Here is a 15,268-nt window from a genome sequence, read left to right as displayed (position 1 = left end):
CAAAAGTTTCCACCCTCCTTCCACCACTCTCTCAGATTCCCTAGCCCTTTCGTTCACTCTTAATTAATTAAAGCCGCCACGGAAATGTGGCAGTGCCTCCCTCTCCCACTGCTACTGCTGCTGCTGCTGCTGCTCACCTGTCAAGCTACTTGTCAATTCATCGTTTCATCGTAATTAGAAATTCTATAGAAAAGTTTTGGGGTGTGAGGGGCGGTGGGTTTGTCACTCAAGAAACGCCACGAAACTCAAACAATTTGATTGCCCAAAAAAGTATTTTTTACAAAGCCTAATTTGTGGTTAGCCAAGTGGCAGCCAACAGGCAGTAGCAGCCAGAATGAGGCGGAAAGTGACAGCAGCAGAACACCGGAAGGGCTGGTGAAATTTTATAGTTTTCAATCTCATTTTTAGGGGTTGGCTGTGGGCAGGGAAATTTGTTCAAAGGATGAAAGGGTTTATGCGTATTTTAGAAGCAGCATAAAGACAAAATAAAATACCAAGGAAATGCAAAACTCAATGTAGTGCCCATAGTAATGCTGTCCGCTGAGGGAAAATATTCACTTAAATGCCAAAAATAAAAAAACATTTTCTGAACAATCATTGAACATCCCCTAATCATAGCTTAAATGTCTTTTAGCAGCTCCAATATTTATTTAAGTTAATATATGTACACAAACCCTCAAAACGATAAACCAAAATGACATCTAAAATGCTCTCCTGATGTTTGTTTTCCCAGGGAAAAAGTGGAAAAAAAGGATGAAAAAATAGACAAGAAAAGTGAAGCGAAAAACCCACAGAAAACCCCGAAGAAAAGTGCCACAGCAAAGCGCCACAAATCAAAAGCCAAGTCAACCTGCGCACTGGAGTTGATTGAAAAGTTTATGCACTCCGAACTAAATTCGCACTTTGTCTAGCCGGTAGTCGCTCGCCCTGTCTCTCTCTCTCTCTCTCTCTGTCTCTATCTCTTTGCCCCTACTAAGCTCCCATTCTGTTTGGGTAACCTTTTGGTTTAAGCTCCTCCAAAAAAGAGCCTCTCAGGTGTTTTGGTAGCTCCCGAAGAGCTATTTGACAAAACTGCCAGCCGAAAAGCTGAGGCTATTTATTATGCCCACAGGATGTAAACGCACACACACACACACACACACACACACACATACAGATACAAGGTGGAAACTGCGTAAATCATTTCCACTTTATGCGTCGCTCGCTCGCTCTCTCCCACTCTCTCTCTCTCTCTATCATCGTTCTCTCTAAGCCAGAGACAGTGTCAACAAACTGCAAAAGACACAGCCAAAAAGAGGAAGCGTAAAGTTGGGGGATAAGGAACTTAGGCCAAGAGCAGCGGCGGACAAGAGCATTAAAAAAACTGCAGACAAAAGGGGCAAAGAGAGAGAGGGAGAGAGAGAGAGAGATAGCAGTGTGTGTGTGTGTGTGTGTGTGTGTTTGTTCCAATCTTTTGGCAGTCAAAAAGTTTTGCCGTTTAGAAAAGTGTCAAGCATTTTATCACACGAAACGGAAACTGGCCAAAAACAACAGCAGCAAAAATAAAAACAAAAACAGCAGTCCAAAACATGGCCATAATAAATCTTTAAGGAGTTGGCAGTCGCTTCTCTCCCCTGCCCCACTGTGAACCCTGTTTACCCGCTTTAAAATGCTGCCCCGAAAATCCACATCAAAAATTCTACTGCCAGCAGAAAATCCTTCCACCCCTTCCATTTTCTAATACATTGCATCCACTAAGCAGGTGCCTAAAAATAGAAATACACCTGACAGATGACGAAACTACTTCTGTCTCTTTTTCTCTTTCTGTGTGTGTGTGGCATTCTACCTGTCTCTCTTTGCCACTGAACAAAAAACAGAAACTTGTCAACGTGTTGACTGCTGCTGCAGTTATCCAGAAAATACTCCAGGGACAGGACAGTGGACAGGACAGCGGACAGGACAGCGGACGTAAGGCGGTCGTAAGTGGCAGCCACTGTAAGGTACAGTCATCGCACACATTTTTCTCTCTCTCTCTGTGTGTGTGTGTATTTGTGTGGCAGTTGCAAACTTTTGTGGCTGTTGCAAAAACCGATTTGACCGACAGCTAAACCTTCTCCTTCAGGCCGCGCGCACAACGACCCAAAATGTTGTAAAAACCCCCCAAAAGTCAAGCAGCGAAGAGCGGCGCTGTCGTCCAGTTTTTCCACGGAAAACGTGGCCAAAGAAAAGGTGCAAAGATTAACCCTTTCGGGGGATCCATCATCAACAACAAGTCGAGCATTAAATTTTGGTGGGTTTTTTTTTTTTTGTTTTGGTTTTGGTTGGGTTTAGTTTGAAATTGATTTTCGGTTTATTTTTTTCAGTGTTTTGTCGGGTAGAAAGTCTTTGAAATTTATTGCAGTTTCTGGTTTAAGTTGCTAGTTTGACAGTCAATTTTCAGGAGTTTTTATCACCAGTGGAGAGAGTATTACTTGCAGACTTAGTCAATGGAAAAGTAACCTTTGCACTACATGGGAATTTACAAGCTTTAACTTAAGCTTTGAATGTTTATCGTTTTCTGCATGGGGAAAATATATTTTATTAAGAGTTAAGGAAAATTCCCAGTTGCATTGAGCCACTTCCTTTATTTTCATTTAGAATAAAAAATTCCTATAAAAATACCCAAAATTCCTAGAAATTTATTTTTCCTACAACTTCAATATTTCTTTTATGCAATCCTTAACATATTATTTCGCATATAATACAATATATGTTTAATCCACAAACATGCATCAGATATCTCTGCATTCGTTATAGTTCTTTCCGTATCATAAAAACTATCAAAATATCACCTCAAACAAGAAGCAATAAGATTAGGATCAGGATTAGAGTTGGTGCCATTGCACTTGAACAAAAGTGGACGATTACGTGAGTTGCTCTGGCCGAAAAACCCCAACTTTCCTTCCGCCGTTCCGCCCTAAACCTGTTCCTGCTATAAACCCTGAATCCTATCCTGTGTTCTGCTCTTAAAATTCCACAAGCATTTGCTTTGGTGCTAATGGAACAGTTTAGAGGAGCAGCCAAGCAGGCAGGCAGACGCCACGCCACGCCACGCCCCAGAAGCAGGGCGGAGGGAGAGCACTGCCCTCGAGGTTTACAGCAGAAAGCGGGAATGAAATCATAAATGCCAGGACACGTGCCACGACAACAACGTGCCTTGGAACGTTGCAACGAGGTGTTAAGGTTTTTTTTTTCTTCTTTCATTTTTTTTTTTTGGCAACCTCTTGGACTGCAGTCACTGCCCGCGAGTGGCAGTGGCAGTGTGGCACCAGTGGCAGCAGTGGAAACTCTCTTCGCATTCGCATTCAGAATGCAAGTTAGTTAAATATTTAAATTTATTTATTGGACTTTGGACGCCAGAGAGCAGCCATTTAAAATAATCAAAAAAAGGACAAGCGTAAAAAGGACTTACCGTGTGCATCTTTGCCTGTAGATCCGCCATTGTTGGATCCTCCGCCAGAGCCAGGACCCAGGACACCACTGGACATGCCACCGCCTCCTCCACCGCCGCCGCCGCCGGATGTGGAATGCAGGCGCGCTAATGTGACTGGCATTAGCGGCAGTGCCAGTGCCATTCCACAGAGCAGGGCCATAAAAATTTTCCACATTGTTAACGTGGCCATTTGACTTTTATTGCACTTCATTTTCCACGGCTTTGCCTTGCTGCTGCTGCTGCTGCTGCTCCTTTTCCTACTGCTTCTGCTGCTCCTTTTTCTTAGATTTTTCTATAATTTTTCTTTGCTTTTTCTTTCGGGGGGTTTTGGCCGCTCCACTCCGTTCCGCCGCTTGTTGATTTTAATTTGATGTGAACTTAAGTTGGATTTGGTTTGCAGATTTTGCCGCTGCACTTTTCCTCGCGCTTTCCCCAACCGTTCTAATGGAAGCACATTTTCGATTTTCTTTTCGGGCAGCAGCTGCAACGAAACAGAGAGAGAGAAAGAAATGTAGTAGTGGGTTGGGGTTGGGAGTCAGTAGGGGGGGTGGGGTGTGGAAAATCCATTGGGTTTGAGTATTGAAAAGTTTTTTGTAGTTTCAGAGGCTAGTTAAAAAGTTCAACAACTTTTTTCTTTTGCGCTTTTTTTCATTTTCTTTTTTCTCGATTTTCTCGTTTTCTTTTTAGTTTCTTTTTTCTGTGTTAAAGTCAAGTTGAAGCCGCAATTATCGAGTTGTAAGGCGACACGCCCCCTTAAGACCACACACACACACACACACATAAATACACTCTCCCAGCGCACAGATACACTCTCCAACACACAGCTGTTTGGTTTCACAGGCTGTTTGGAGGGCGCCCCCCCCAACTTAATTTTGTTTGAAAAAGTTTCTTCAAACAAAAAGAAAAGAAAAAGAAATGAGAGCACAAGTTTTGTCACCTTGCTTGGAAAAGTAGGAAAATGGGCCACAATGAATCGGGGGGGAATCGGCGTATTCCAAGGTGATTGAACAGCATTAGGCATTAGGCATTGGACTTTAAAGGGTATAATTATTGGAGGTGAGAACTTGTGGAAGAACCATGTGCATGGATACGAGTTCTGCTGGAAGAATATTAAATTGAATTTAAGTTGTCCTTATAATTGGATTTTTGATATTTGACCTTTCGAAACAAAGCACCAGCGTAGAAATCTCGACGTACACGCTTAATTTCATTGGACGTAGGCGGCTACCAAGGCTGATCCCAAACTGCGTGCAAGAAGCAAATGCAAAACACTCTGCAGCGTTTAAGCAAACGCTTAAAAGTTGACATCATGCGAGCGTAGTGAGTGCGTGCATTGTGCGTGCGTAAAGCGAGAGATCAGAGTTACTCTCTCTGGACTCGCCTCGCCACGCTATCGCTTGATCTTTGCTTGCGTACAGAGTACGCAGAGGTACGCAGAGTACGCAGCCAGAGTAGTAGGCGCGAGAGAAGCGCAACGAAACCGTGAGTCAAAAGGCGCTCAATTCCCAAAAGAGCGACTCGTGCTTAAGCTCTTAAGGGCAGAATGAGATAGCAAGATAGCAAGAGCTTGTGACTGCAGGGCAGGTACTGCCATTCCTTGCGGGATTTCTGTGCATGTTTATTCCTGTTTGGTTTTCTGGATGTTTGCTTTGCACTTTGATTCATTTTTTTTCCTTTCCGATCATTTATTTAATGAAATTTAATGTTTGTTAATTAAGAAACAAAAATTTTTTTAAATAATGTGACAAAAGTTTCTTTTTTTATAAAATCCCATTTATAATTAAATATTCCATAAATATTGTGTCACTTTCTAAAATCAATAGATAAATATTATTCCCTGTTTGTCTTCTTTATTAATGATATTTCATTCTTTAGTAAATATTTCTTTTTTATAATCAACAAAATTCGTACAAATTTCCAGCCATTTCCTTTTTGCGCTTTTGCATGCCAAAAAGATAAAGAAACAAGCAACAACAAAACAAAGAAGATTTACAATTTCCGTTCATCGCACAGGCCCTACCTGTCCTTCCCTTAACCCATCGCCCCCCAAAAAAAACGCATCCCTTTGATTGCCTGCCATCGATAAAAATTCGCCCATAAGCAATATTCCACTGCCACAAAAGAACGGAGGGGAAATATCGCTTGCGTTTTCCAGCAGAAAAAATAAAACAAAATAGCTTTCGTATAAAAATAAAGGTAAAGAAAATTGACATCCACAAAAATACAAAACACCAACAGAAGACAACAAAATACAACACATCTCATGTATCTTTTTCTATAGAAATAATAATGATTTGCAAATATATAAAAAAAAAAAACCAAGAGAGAAAAAGAAAAAGGAAATGAAAATGGAGAAAACTTAAAGGTGGGAAAACAGCAAGAAGATATGAGCTGACAAAAGGTAGGAAAAAGGAAAAGGTAGCCGCCAATAAACGGGACACAAAAGGTGGGACCAAGCGCGCGCGAGAGATACAAAGATACAAGATACAAAGAGACAGATGGCAACCCTGGCATTTTTTGGGGGGGGTGGAGGTGTGGAGAATAGGCGAAAAAGGCAAATCAATAGGCGGCGTTTTTATTCAACTTTTTGTTTTCCACTACTCCTCCTCCTCCTTCTCTATCCCGCATCTTCCTACGTTTTGCTCTGTTTCCTCCAGCTCCACATCCTTCTTCGTCCTTATCCTCTCCATGTCCCATTGTCATTTTGTCAACGTGTCCGTCGAGTGTCGTCAAAATTTTTGTCAGTGGGAATGGGGGACCTTGAGAAGAGGAGACCATCCCAAGCCATCCCCAGGTCCTTAATAATGATAAGAATGTAGGACAGGACAGTGGCAATAAGCGACCAAAAAATATGGCCAAAAGATAAGCAAGAGAGTGGCGGGGAGGGGGGTTGCAGCGGCAGAAAAGGTGACAATGTGAGAAGCAATAATAATAATAATAATGATGATGATAAAAGAACAGCCCAGCAGCCCCTATCCAGCAACCGCATCCCCATCCCTTAAGCGATGATAAAACTAATGACGCGACTGGGCAATTATTACAAAATTTGTTTTTATTCCAAAAAAAATAAAATATAGAGGGAGGAGAGCTACGATAAATATACTAAAAGTGCAGAGTGTGAGAGAAAGAGGGGAGGGGTCAGTGGGAAAATATAGTATAATTTTTAGTGGAAGGGCCTTAGTTTGAACTACGAGTACACTTGAGCAATTTGCGCACAGTCGAGTGCGCACATTAACCCACACACATGCACAGAAGATAGATGCACACACACACACACACACACTAATGCTACTACAACCTACACGAACCGAAAAACAAATAACAAAAGAGGCAAAAGGCAAAATCAACATGGCGTACAGTGAGCGGAAACGGAAACGTCGGCCAGGCCGAGGAGCAACAGAATCAACCGACCAATAGACAAACATCGAGGGGGGGGCGGGGAGGAAGAGCGCTATGCCAAAGAGAGGGGGGGGGCTGGAATAGATGGACAATGTGTGTGTGGGGGGGGGGTGCTGGTGCTGGTGCTGCTGGAAAACCAAAGTAAAATGAAATAAAACAAAACATCATTGAGAGCAAAAATATAACTAAACGAACAGCAGCAAAAACGAATAAATAATGCTCTCTCTCTTGCAAAGAATAATAGAAGTTAAAGAAAGTGATCTAAATCTGATATTGAGAACATTCCATGATCTTCAGAAATATTGTATTCAAATGGATTTCACTTTGGGACACACTTTAGAAGCAATTAAGAATCAAATCACCATTCTAAGCCATACGAATGAACTGGATATATAGCCTTGGGGATACTCAGAAACTTGTTTGGTAGCTTTGAATCTGAAGCTATCCCTTTTTGCCATAGCTATCATACCCCTAACAAAATTAGAGAGCAAACAAAATACACGTAACACTGGACTTGGAAGCAGAAATGAAACGAAACATTTGATAGACACATTTTATTGCATGCAGTGGCTCGTCAGTGGCCTGTCGCTGTCGCTCTCTCCGTTGCTGTTTTCAGTGACTGCCTCACTGACTGACAGACAGACAGTGGAAGAAGGGACAGAGGAAGGACTGTAGTGGTACTGAAAGAGTAAAGTGCCTGGGGCAAGGTTCCACTCTGCAACAAAACACCCCTAACCCCCCCCCCTACATACACACAAGCAATCTAGACAATAGTTGTGGCATTCCTGCTGCAACAACTGCTGGGGCCTGCCCCTGCTGTCAATGGCTGCCTAGCCGTTTCCTGACCCTCAATTGCCCCCACCGCTTGGTCTTGCTTGCTGTTGCCCCCCCTTCGGTGCCCACTCTTTGTGTCCTGTGTCTGAGGGGGGCGGGGAACTCTCGAACTGGTGGTGGTTGTTGTTTCCGTGTTGGTTTATTGTTCCCCCAAGTCTCATTCTTTTCTATTTGGTCTAAATAAATTTTTATCATGTGCAAAAAAAAAAAAAAAAAAAAAAAGGCAAAGAGGCAACAGAAAAATCTCTTAGTCCGAGCGGCTAGTTAGTCCATCATGCAGTCTGGTACGTCATTCACTCGCTCAGTCATTCATTCATTCACTTCTTCATTTACTTCCTCTGGCACTTCCCTCTTTTCCACGGAATTTTTCCGTCTGGTTTTTCCTTCTGTTTGTTATTTTCTTGTTTCTTTCTGTGGCTATTGAAGCAATCATTCGGAACATGCACCACCAGAGCGCTTTTCCCTTGGTTTAATATGCCAGAAAATTTAAGCAAAATTACTGTTCATAATATGACATTAATGGTGGCGCAAACAATCCCCAATATATGTACATGCCCTCGCTCTCCCTCTCCTCTTTCCACTTGGATATCTGATTTTTAGTGTCGTTGAGATTTATGTTTTTCGATATACGCGTAAACAACAGAGGGAAAAACTTCTCTCACGGTTTGACATATGGGCCAACACTTAAGCCGCTGGGCTTTATGCCCAACAATTTATGTATCTGCGACACAGCGACACTGCGACACTCAGAGCGCGAATATCTGGCGAGTATTTTGTATCTCATGGATGCTCGTACTCGTGCTCGTATACATTTATATTTATTGCTTATATGCACTTTGCGGTTAAGAAATTGTTTTCGATGATTAACTTTGATGGCAGGTTCTTGCCACGAATGTTCCCCCCGAATGATTGGCCCTCCAAATATTATAGACTGGCCTCTAATGCTCATGGATTATGGCCACCAGGCAAAACGGTGGCCAATGCTTATCGCTTATGTCACCAGCAGCAGAGGCGGTGGCATAAATATTTCCTATTGATTTTCACTTAAAATGAACCAAACGCGATGTCAAATTTATTAAACTTTTGGTAATTAGAATTCCAACAAAACAAAAACACCCACAAAATAAAAAACAATATAAATTATGGGAATATAAACTATTTATGGATATAAAATTCCACCGAATCAATGTTTTGAATATTCAATTAAAAGCGTACAGATGCAAATATTTTCAATTGGAAAAAAAATTATATTCAAATGTTCCACTCCTAAAAATTAAACATTTACATTTATTGAAACACCCAAAGAAATCTACGAAAATTCCACACATCCCCACCCACACCACATAGAAGCTGAGTTTAATTTACAAGAAAAAATACTTTTCTAATTTAATTTCCTTGAGAAATACTTTCTAATTTAATTTGCTTAACTTTTCAGCACCCACAAAAGGTAAGACTCACACACAAATATGACGCACAAAAGAGGCAACAAATCAAGAATCCACCAGCCAGCCAGAGAATAAAAGGCAGCAGCAGTTAGGGAAACCCTTCAGCAAACAAATCAAACAGATGCCGCAGATCTCCAGGAACAGGACTTTTCCCTTTGTCAAATATTGTTGCTGCTCCTGCCCACTCCGTCCTCCTCGGCTACCACTGTTTCAATAAACTTATGCAAATATTCAATTTTTGAGCAAGTTTTCTTTTCCTGTTCTTCTCGTGGTTTTTTTTTCTTCTTCTTTTGACAAATGATAAAACCAAACAAAAGGAAGCACCAGACAAATAAAGTTTTCACACCAAAAAAAAAAAAAAAAATAACACCAAAAAGGAGACGAGAGATACGAATATGCGGCGGCGGCTTTTTGCTTATCAAAATTAAAATGGTGAAAAACACACACACCCAAAGAAAAGAAGAGAAAAAGAGAGTGGATATGGGGAAGAGTAATAAAGAATAAAGAGTGTGGTGGGGAGGGTTGGGTGCTGCGTGTGGGGAAAAACGGAAATGCAGAGGTCGGTAGCAACTTTTCAGTAGAAGGTTTTCCATCAGACGAAAGAAAGCCTCCTGCCCGCTTCCACCTGCCCCACAAATCATCAGCTAAACAACTTATTTCTGGCTATCTTCCTGGAATGAGACTCGAGACAAGACACCTCTCTCTCTCTCCCCACCTCTTTTTGCCACCCATTCCCATTCTCTTGTGGTAAAGGGAAAACCGAAGTAAATTTCAATTTAACCTTCATCGAGCAAAACTCATTTATATTTATAAATTCGCCGACGAACGCCACCAAAAAAAAAAAAAGAAAACAGGATATAAAAACAGGAAACACAAAATATGTAGATATTCGCAAACAGAAACTTTCGATACCCTAGCAGATGATCCATAGGTATTTTTTTGTGGTTTTTCTTTGGTTCATTCTTTGATAGATCGCACAATTCTGGTAGTCCCCACAAGGGTATGTATTTGGATTGGATTTGATTGGTTCCCTATCCATATAGGCAAAATTCTTTGCCATTCGATTTCTCTGCATGGCCAAACATCTGATCAACGCATAATACTCTCTTGAAAGGGTAGCCATAGAAGAACAAAGATAAAGAGAGAGCGCAACAGAGACAGACAAAGGAAGAGACTCTCCCGAAAAGAAAAAAGAGAGAGTGGGAGTGTGAGTGCGAGTGGTAGGGATACAAGTAACGAATATAAACGAAATAAATGCCAAGTGGAGGACCAACCAAAAGGAAAACATACACACAATAAATAAAAATGCGTGTGTGTGTGTGTGTGTATTGCTTGTGTCTGTGTGTTTCTTATGGTGGTGGTGGCATAATAAAACTGCACCAGAAAACCCCCATCGGAAAAGGCAACACCCGAAACAGGAAACAAAATTCAGCAGGGAAAATCCCCTTAAAAGAGATGAGAAGCCCGTAGAATGGTAAGGGGGTAAGGAAGGTAAGAAATAATAAAAGTAAGGCAGGCCCACACACACACACACACATCTCGGGAAAAAAAGGCGGCCAAAAGGGATAAAAATCCATCAAACTTGCAGATAAGCCAAAAGTAGGAGACGACAGAGAGAGAGACGCGAAGCGAAGGAGCGCGGGGCAGGGCACAAATGTAGGCATGAGCCATGCACTGAGAGAAAAGCAGGGGCCAGTTCCCAGGACTTGAAAGGAGAATAAACAAATGGAAATTGACTCCATGAGGATCTACATTCCGTAGCTTATAGCCATTAGGTATATAGAGTTTTTGCGCAGTGCATCAGTAGACCTCTGGCTCCTGGCTCTGCTGCTCCACCTTCCACTCGATAGCCTTCCCCATGCCATATATCTCTAAAAGATATTCCTGCTGGGGGGCTGCTGTTGGGAGGGGCGGTACGATTGGCATCGTAAAAGGCGAAAATATTGCGCAAAATAATGTTTCATTTCGGTAAAATAACATACTCATCATTGAATATACAATATAAATGCAAAGAGCAGAGGCAGTGAAAGCAGTAGCAGCAGCAGCAGCAGCAGCCGTAAAGGACTAAGGAGCAAGAGCGAAGGACTCTTTGGTGGCCAGTCAGCAGCAAGGAAAAGCGATACATTTCCCCACCTTTTAACCTCTGAGCCGAGAACTACACACACACAACATTTTGGCACATATGAGTATGAGTTATATTTTTTTGTATAGGTTTTTGATCATAGTTCTCTAAGCGTTAAATAAATAAATAAAAATATTATTATTGTATTTTTATTTCAATAATTTTTTAACTATATAAAAATATGCCAAATAAAATCTTACGCTAAAGCAAAATATGTGTTGAAATAAATGAAAAGCAAGTTCGGTTTTGTGTTCCCTTTAAAGAGAATAAATAAGACTAGAATGTAAAAATATTAAAGAATTAAAAGATTTATTAAAATCAATATACTTAAAAATAAATGAAACTGATGCCAGTTCTAATTAAATCGAATTCAGCTGGAAATCGATTTCAGAAAACCTCTTGGATTAGATTACCAAGCCAGGAGACTTGGGAAATTCTTCGCACAATAAAAAAAGCAAGCTAACTTGTTACCTTCAAGTAATTTCCAAGCCTAAAAATTAGCTTAAAAAAATCTGGAAATGAGTTTACTTAGCAACTGGCGCAACATTTAATATTTCCAAGTTCTGAATAAGGTACCGTAAAAATATCCAGCCAAAGTCCGCAACATATCATTAAAATATAATCCAAAATGACAGAAAAACAAAAAAAAAAAACCAGAATACAAAACACAACTCAAACAAAAGCCACAACCATGAGGGTCCTGCAGCTGTTGAAGGTTGATTTTGCGTTTGAGTTTGAGGATTGCGTGTATGCGGTTCTTGCCCCACACACCAAACCACACATAACAATGGGGCAGGCACACAAAAATGTGGCATTCCACGCTTTTGAAATCAATCTTCCTAATGACAGCCATCCCAGAAACAGCCAAACAGCCAAGCAGCAAACAGCAACAGAAACTGGAATAAAAGGCGACTTGTAGACACGTGCGTTTTTTCCCCCTCTCTCTCTCTCTCAGCCCTCTCGCTGTTTCTCACGCTCAAGTATCTGGCACTTGTAACGGTAATCGATCTGAACAATAACAGAATGAAATGGCATAAAAAAGTATATTATATATTAACAGCAACACAGCAAAAACAAAACGCCAAAAAAACCTGACAAGGCACGAAAACGCACTAAAGGAAGGAAGCAAGGAAGGTAAGAAGGGAACCACCTCCCAAACAGATGTCTGCCACTCTGATGGAGGTTTTTCTTTGGCAACGACTGGCAGATGATTCCAAAACAATTTTCACCTTTTGTTTGAGGTTTTTGTGTGAATTAGAGTGTGGCTTGTGGGAGGGGCTTGGGGGGGTTCCAAAGAGGAGTTTAAGTGTTTCCCAAGAAAGGGATTGGGTTTATATTCTGAGAAAATTAAATGCAATTGACGTCCCAGCGGAAAGTAATTGGATAGTCAAGTGTCTCTCTCTCTCTGTCTCTGCCAGAAGTTATTTTCTTACTGCTCGATTTGAGTGGATTGGAATACATTTATCCAGCGGAATAATAAAATTCTAAAATACGATATAATTTGGTGCTTATTTTGGAGAGATATTTTGATGGATTTCAAAATTTTGTGGGCCTTTTTTGGGATAGTAGTTTAAATGTCCAACAAATATTTAAATAAAACTATTATTATTAAGTTGGCAAGTCAATCCAATTTTTTAGGAAGCCTACGAGACTCTGCACTGCTTCGTAAATCACACCAAAAAAGTTCTTCCATACCCTGTTCTCCCAGCCCAGAATTCTACAAATTTCCATCGATATTTTTAACAGAACTTTGACTTTTATTGTTATTGTTATTACTCCCAGAGGCACTCACTACTATTATTATTGTACAAATCAAAAAAGAATATTCACAATGCTCCTAAAGGCCAATGAAAATAATACAAAAAAAACATTTTTCATATGAAAAATATACTTACATTTAAAAAACAAAACCATAACTAAAAACATCCCTCCCAACATATGGAAATATATTGCACATTTCTTTAATCGTTTTTTGTCATAATTTGATTCGTTAATTCCCTTCACAAAAATGCATTAAAGTTTTTTGCGTAATTGTTAAATTGCATTTTAATCTAAATTAAAGTAAAATAAAAGAAAAACATTTACTTTTCAATTTGCATAAATATAAAAAAAAAAAAACACTTGCAAAAGGGAAAAACTTTTCTTAATGCAAAAACAGAAAAACATTAAAAAAGAAGAGCGAAATGGCATTGTATAAAACTTTAACCCACTCGAAGAGAGGCACACTCTGAACAGTAGGACGGGTGGGTGGGTTTACGGTATAAGGCAGGGTGGCATGGTGGCAGGGGTTAGAGCGGCAGGGATGAGGGGGTAAAAAGTACATTAAAATCACATTAACCCGTCAACGGTTAAGGCACTAAGGGGTATATGCGTAACTTTTGTTTATACCTTTTGGCTTAATGCCTTTTTGAAGTACACAGCCACACATGCACACTCACTAATACACAGGGGGGATATAAGTGCCTCCTGATAAGCCACATATCCTCATATATAAAGTATCTTTTTTGTCAACTAAAACCGAAAACCATGGGGGCCATGGCTGTTGGAACTGCGGTATGCAATCCCTTTGGGAACTGAGAATTTTAATACCTAAAACCAAATGTATCTCTCAATTTGTGCGTTGGTTACACTTGAAGAAAATGGAGGTACATTAAATGGTAAAAAGCACTCTGAAAACTCTGAACAGTAATAAATAATTTTTCGCATTTACGATGGGAATTTTAGACAATTTATTCCTAATACAGGAATATATTGAAAATTGATCTGAAGTGGAAAGATAAATGGTAGATCGGTTATACGATAAACAAAGTTTCCTAGGATTGCCAGTTGTTGATATACAAGATGCGAATATATACGAAATTCATTCTGCCTTTGCTTATAAAATATTTTCATAGGCAAAGATCGTCAGAGGCTATAAAATAATCCCAACCCCTGAATCCACATTCATGACAGTCCCTCTTTTTCCCCGTGTGTAATAATTGTCTTTTCGCCTCTAAATTGTTACCCCCACAGACAATTGCTTCTGACATCATGGACTGCCATCCCTGCTGCCCCCTTCAACCCTCTCTCAAGGTCTATTAGCCATTAAGCTTTTGGAAGGGGGGAACAAATTGTCAAAAAATTGTTGTGGGTACATATCAAATATGCAGCCAACGGGAATTCGTATCTTTGTATCTCTATTTTTATCTGTATCCTGAATATTTATTTGGGGTTGTGCGTGTCCTTCATTTGGGAAAAGGATTTTTGTAGGGGGGCTATTTGCATATTCTAATTGTCAAAAAAATGATAGAGAGTGCACATTTTCGTGATTTCACTAGACATTTATAGATATGGAAAGTTTTCCGTTTTCCGTTCAGCCCGTTGCTTTTCTTTGAATTTTCTATTTATTCAACTAATTTATTTATTTTCACTCAAAAACTAGACGATGGCAAATAAAGTTGCTCCTTGAAAAAGGAGTTTGCACTCCTTGAAGAACCACTTGGCACTTTTCCTTCACTTTTCCTACACTTTTCCTTCAGTTTTCCCTCATTTTTCCCTCACTTTTCCTTCAGTTTTCCCTCTAATGAAATTTAATAAACAGTCGGCAGTCGGAAGGAAGTCGGAAGGAGCAAAGGAAGGAAGGAAAGGAAATCAAGGGTCTGGCAGCAGCAGCAGGTGAATGGCTGGCTGATAAGTGGGGTGTTTGTTGGAAAAACAAGTGTCCTTACTGGCATAACTAATGGGTTCTGATGTGACGCTATTCGTAGAGTCTTATTTACTTATTTTCCAAGAGGATTTCCCACAAGTATACGAATTTCCCAAATAAATCAAAGCAATTTACCCATAAAATAGCATTTGTCTTTAATATTAACATCAGAGAGGAAAGGAAATTCGTCTTAAAAAAACCCAAAAAGAAATTTCCTCTCTAACCTAAAGACATAAATTGTGCACTTTTATATATTCCATTAAAAAAAAAAGAAAAGAAAAGGGCACAGAAGAGAGCAGTTCCCTGCGAAAGATAACGCTGCTTTTATCCCA

At 40.2% G+C, this 15,268-nt stretch overlaps 1 protein-coding gene across 1 annotated transcript in view; it reads right to left on the bottom strand.

Annotated features, from left to right (window-relative positions):
• The window catches only part of LOC111074210 (neural cell adhesion molecule 1), an 85,198-nt gene that overhangs the window by 69,279 nt on the left and 651 nt on the right, over positions 1-15,268 (bottom strand). The window contains 1 exon segment of the mRNA XM_041592333.1: positions 3,431-3,932. Coding sequence (XP_041448267.1) covers positions 3,431-3,662 — 232 coding nt within the window. The 5' untranslated portion in view covers positions 3,663-3,932.

Source organism: Drosophila obscura, unplaced genomic scaffold, assembly GCF_018151105.1.
Source record: "Drosophila obscura isolate BZ-5 IFL unplaced genomic scaffold, ASM1815110v1 contig_179, whole genome shotgun sequence".
NCBI classification, from domain to species: Eukaryota; Metazoa; Arthropoda; class Insecta; order Diptera; family Drosophilidae; genus Drosophila; species Drosophila obscura.
This window is presented reverse-complemented; position numbering and strand designations above follow the sequence as displayed.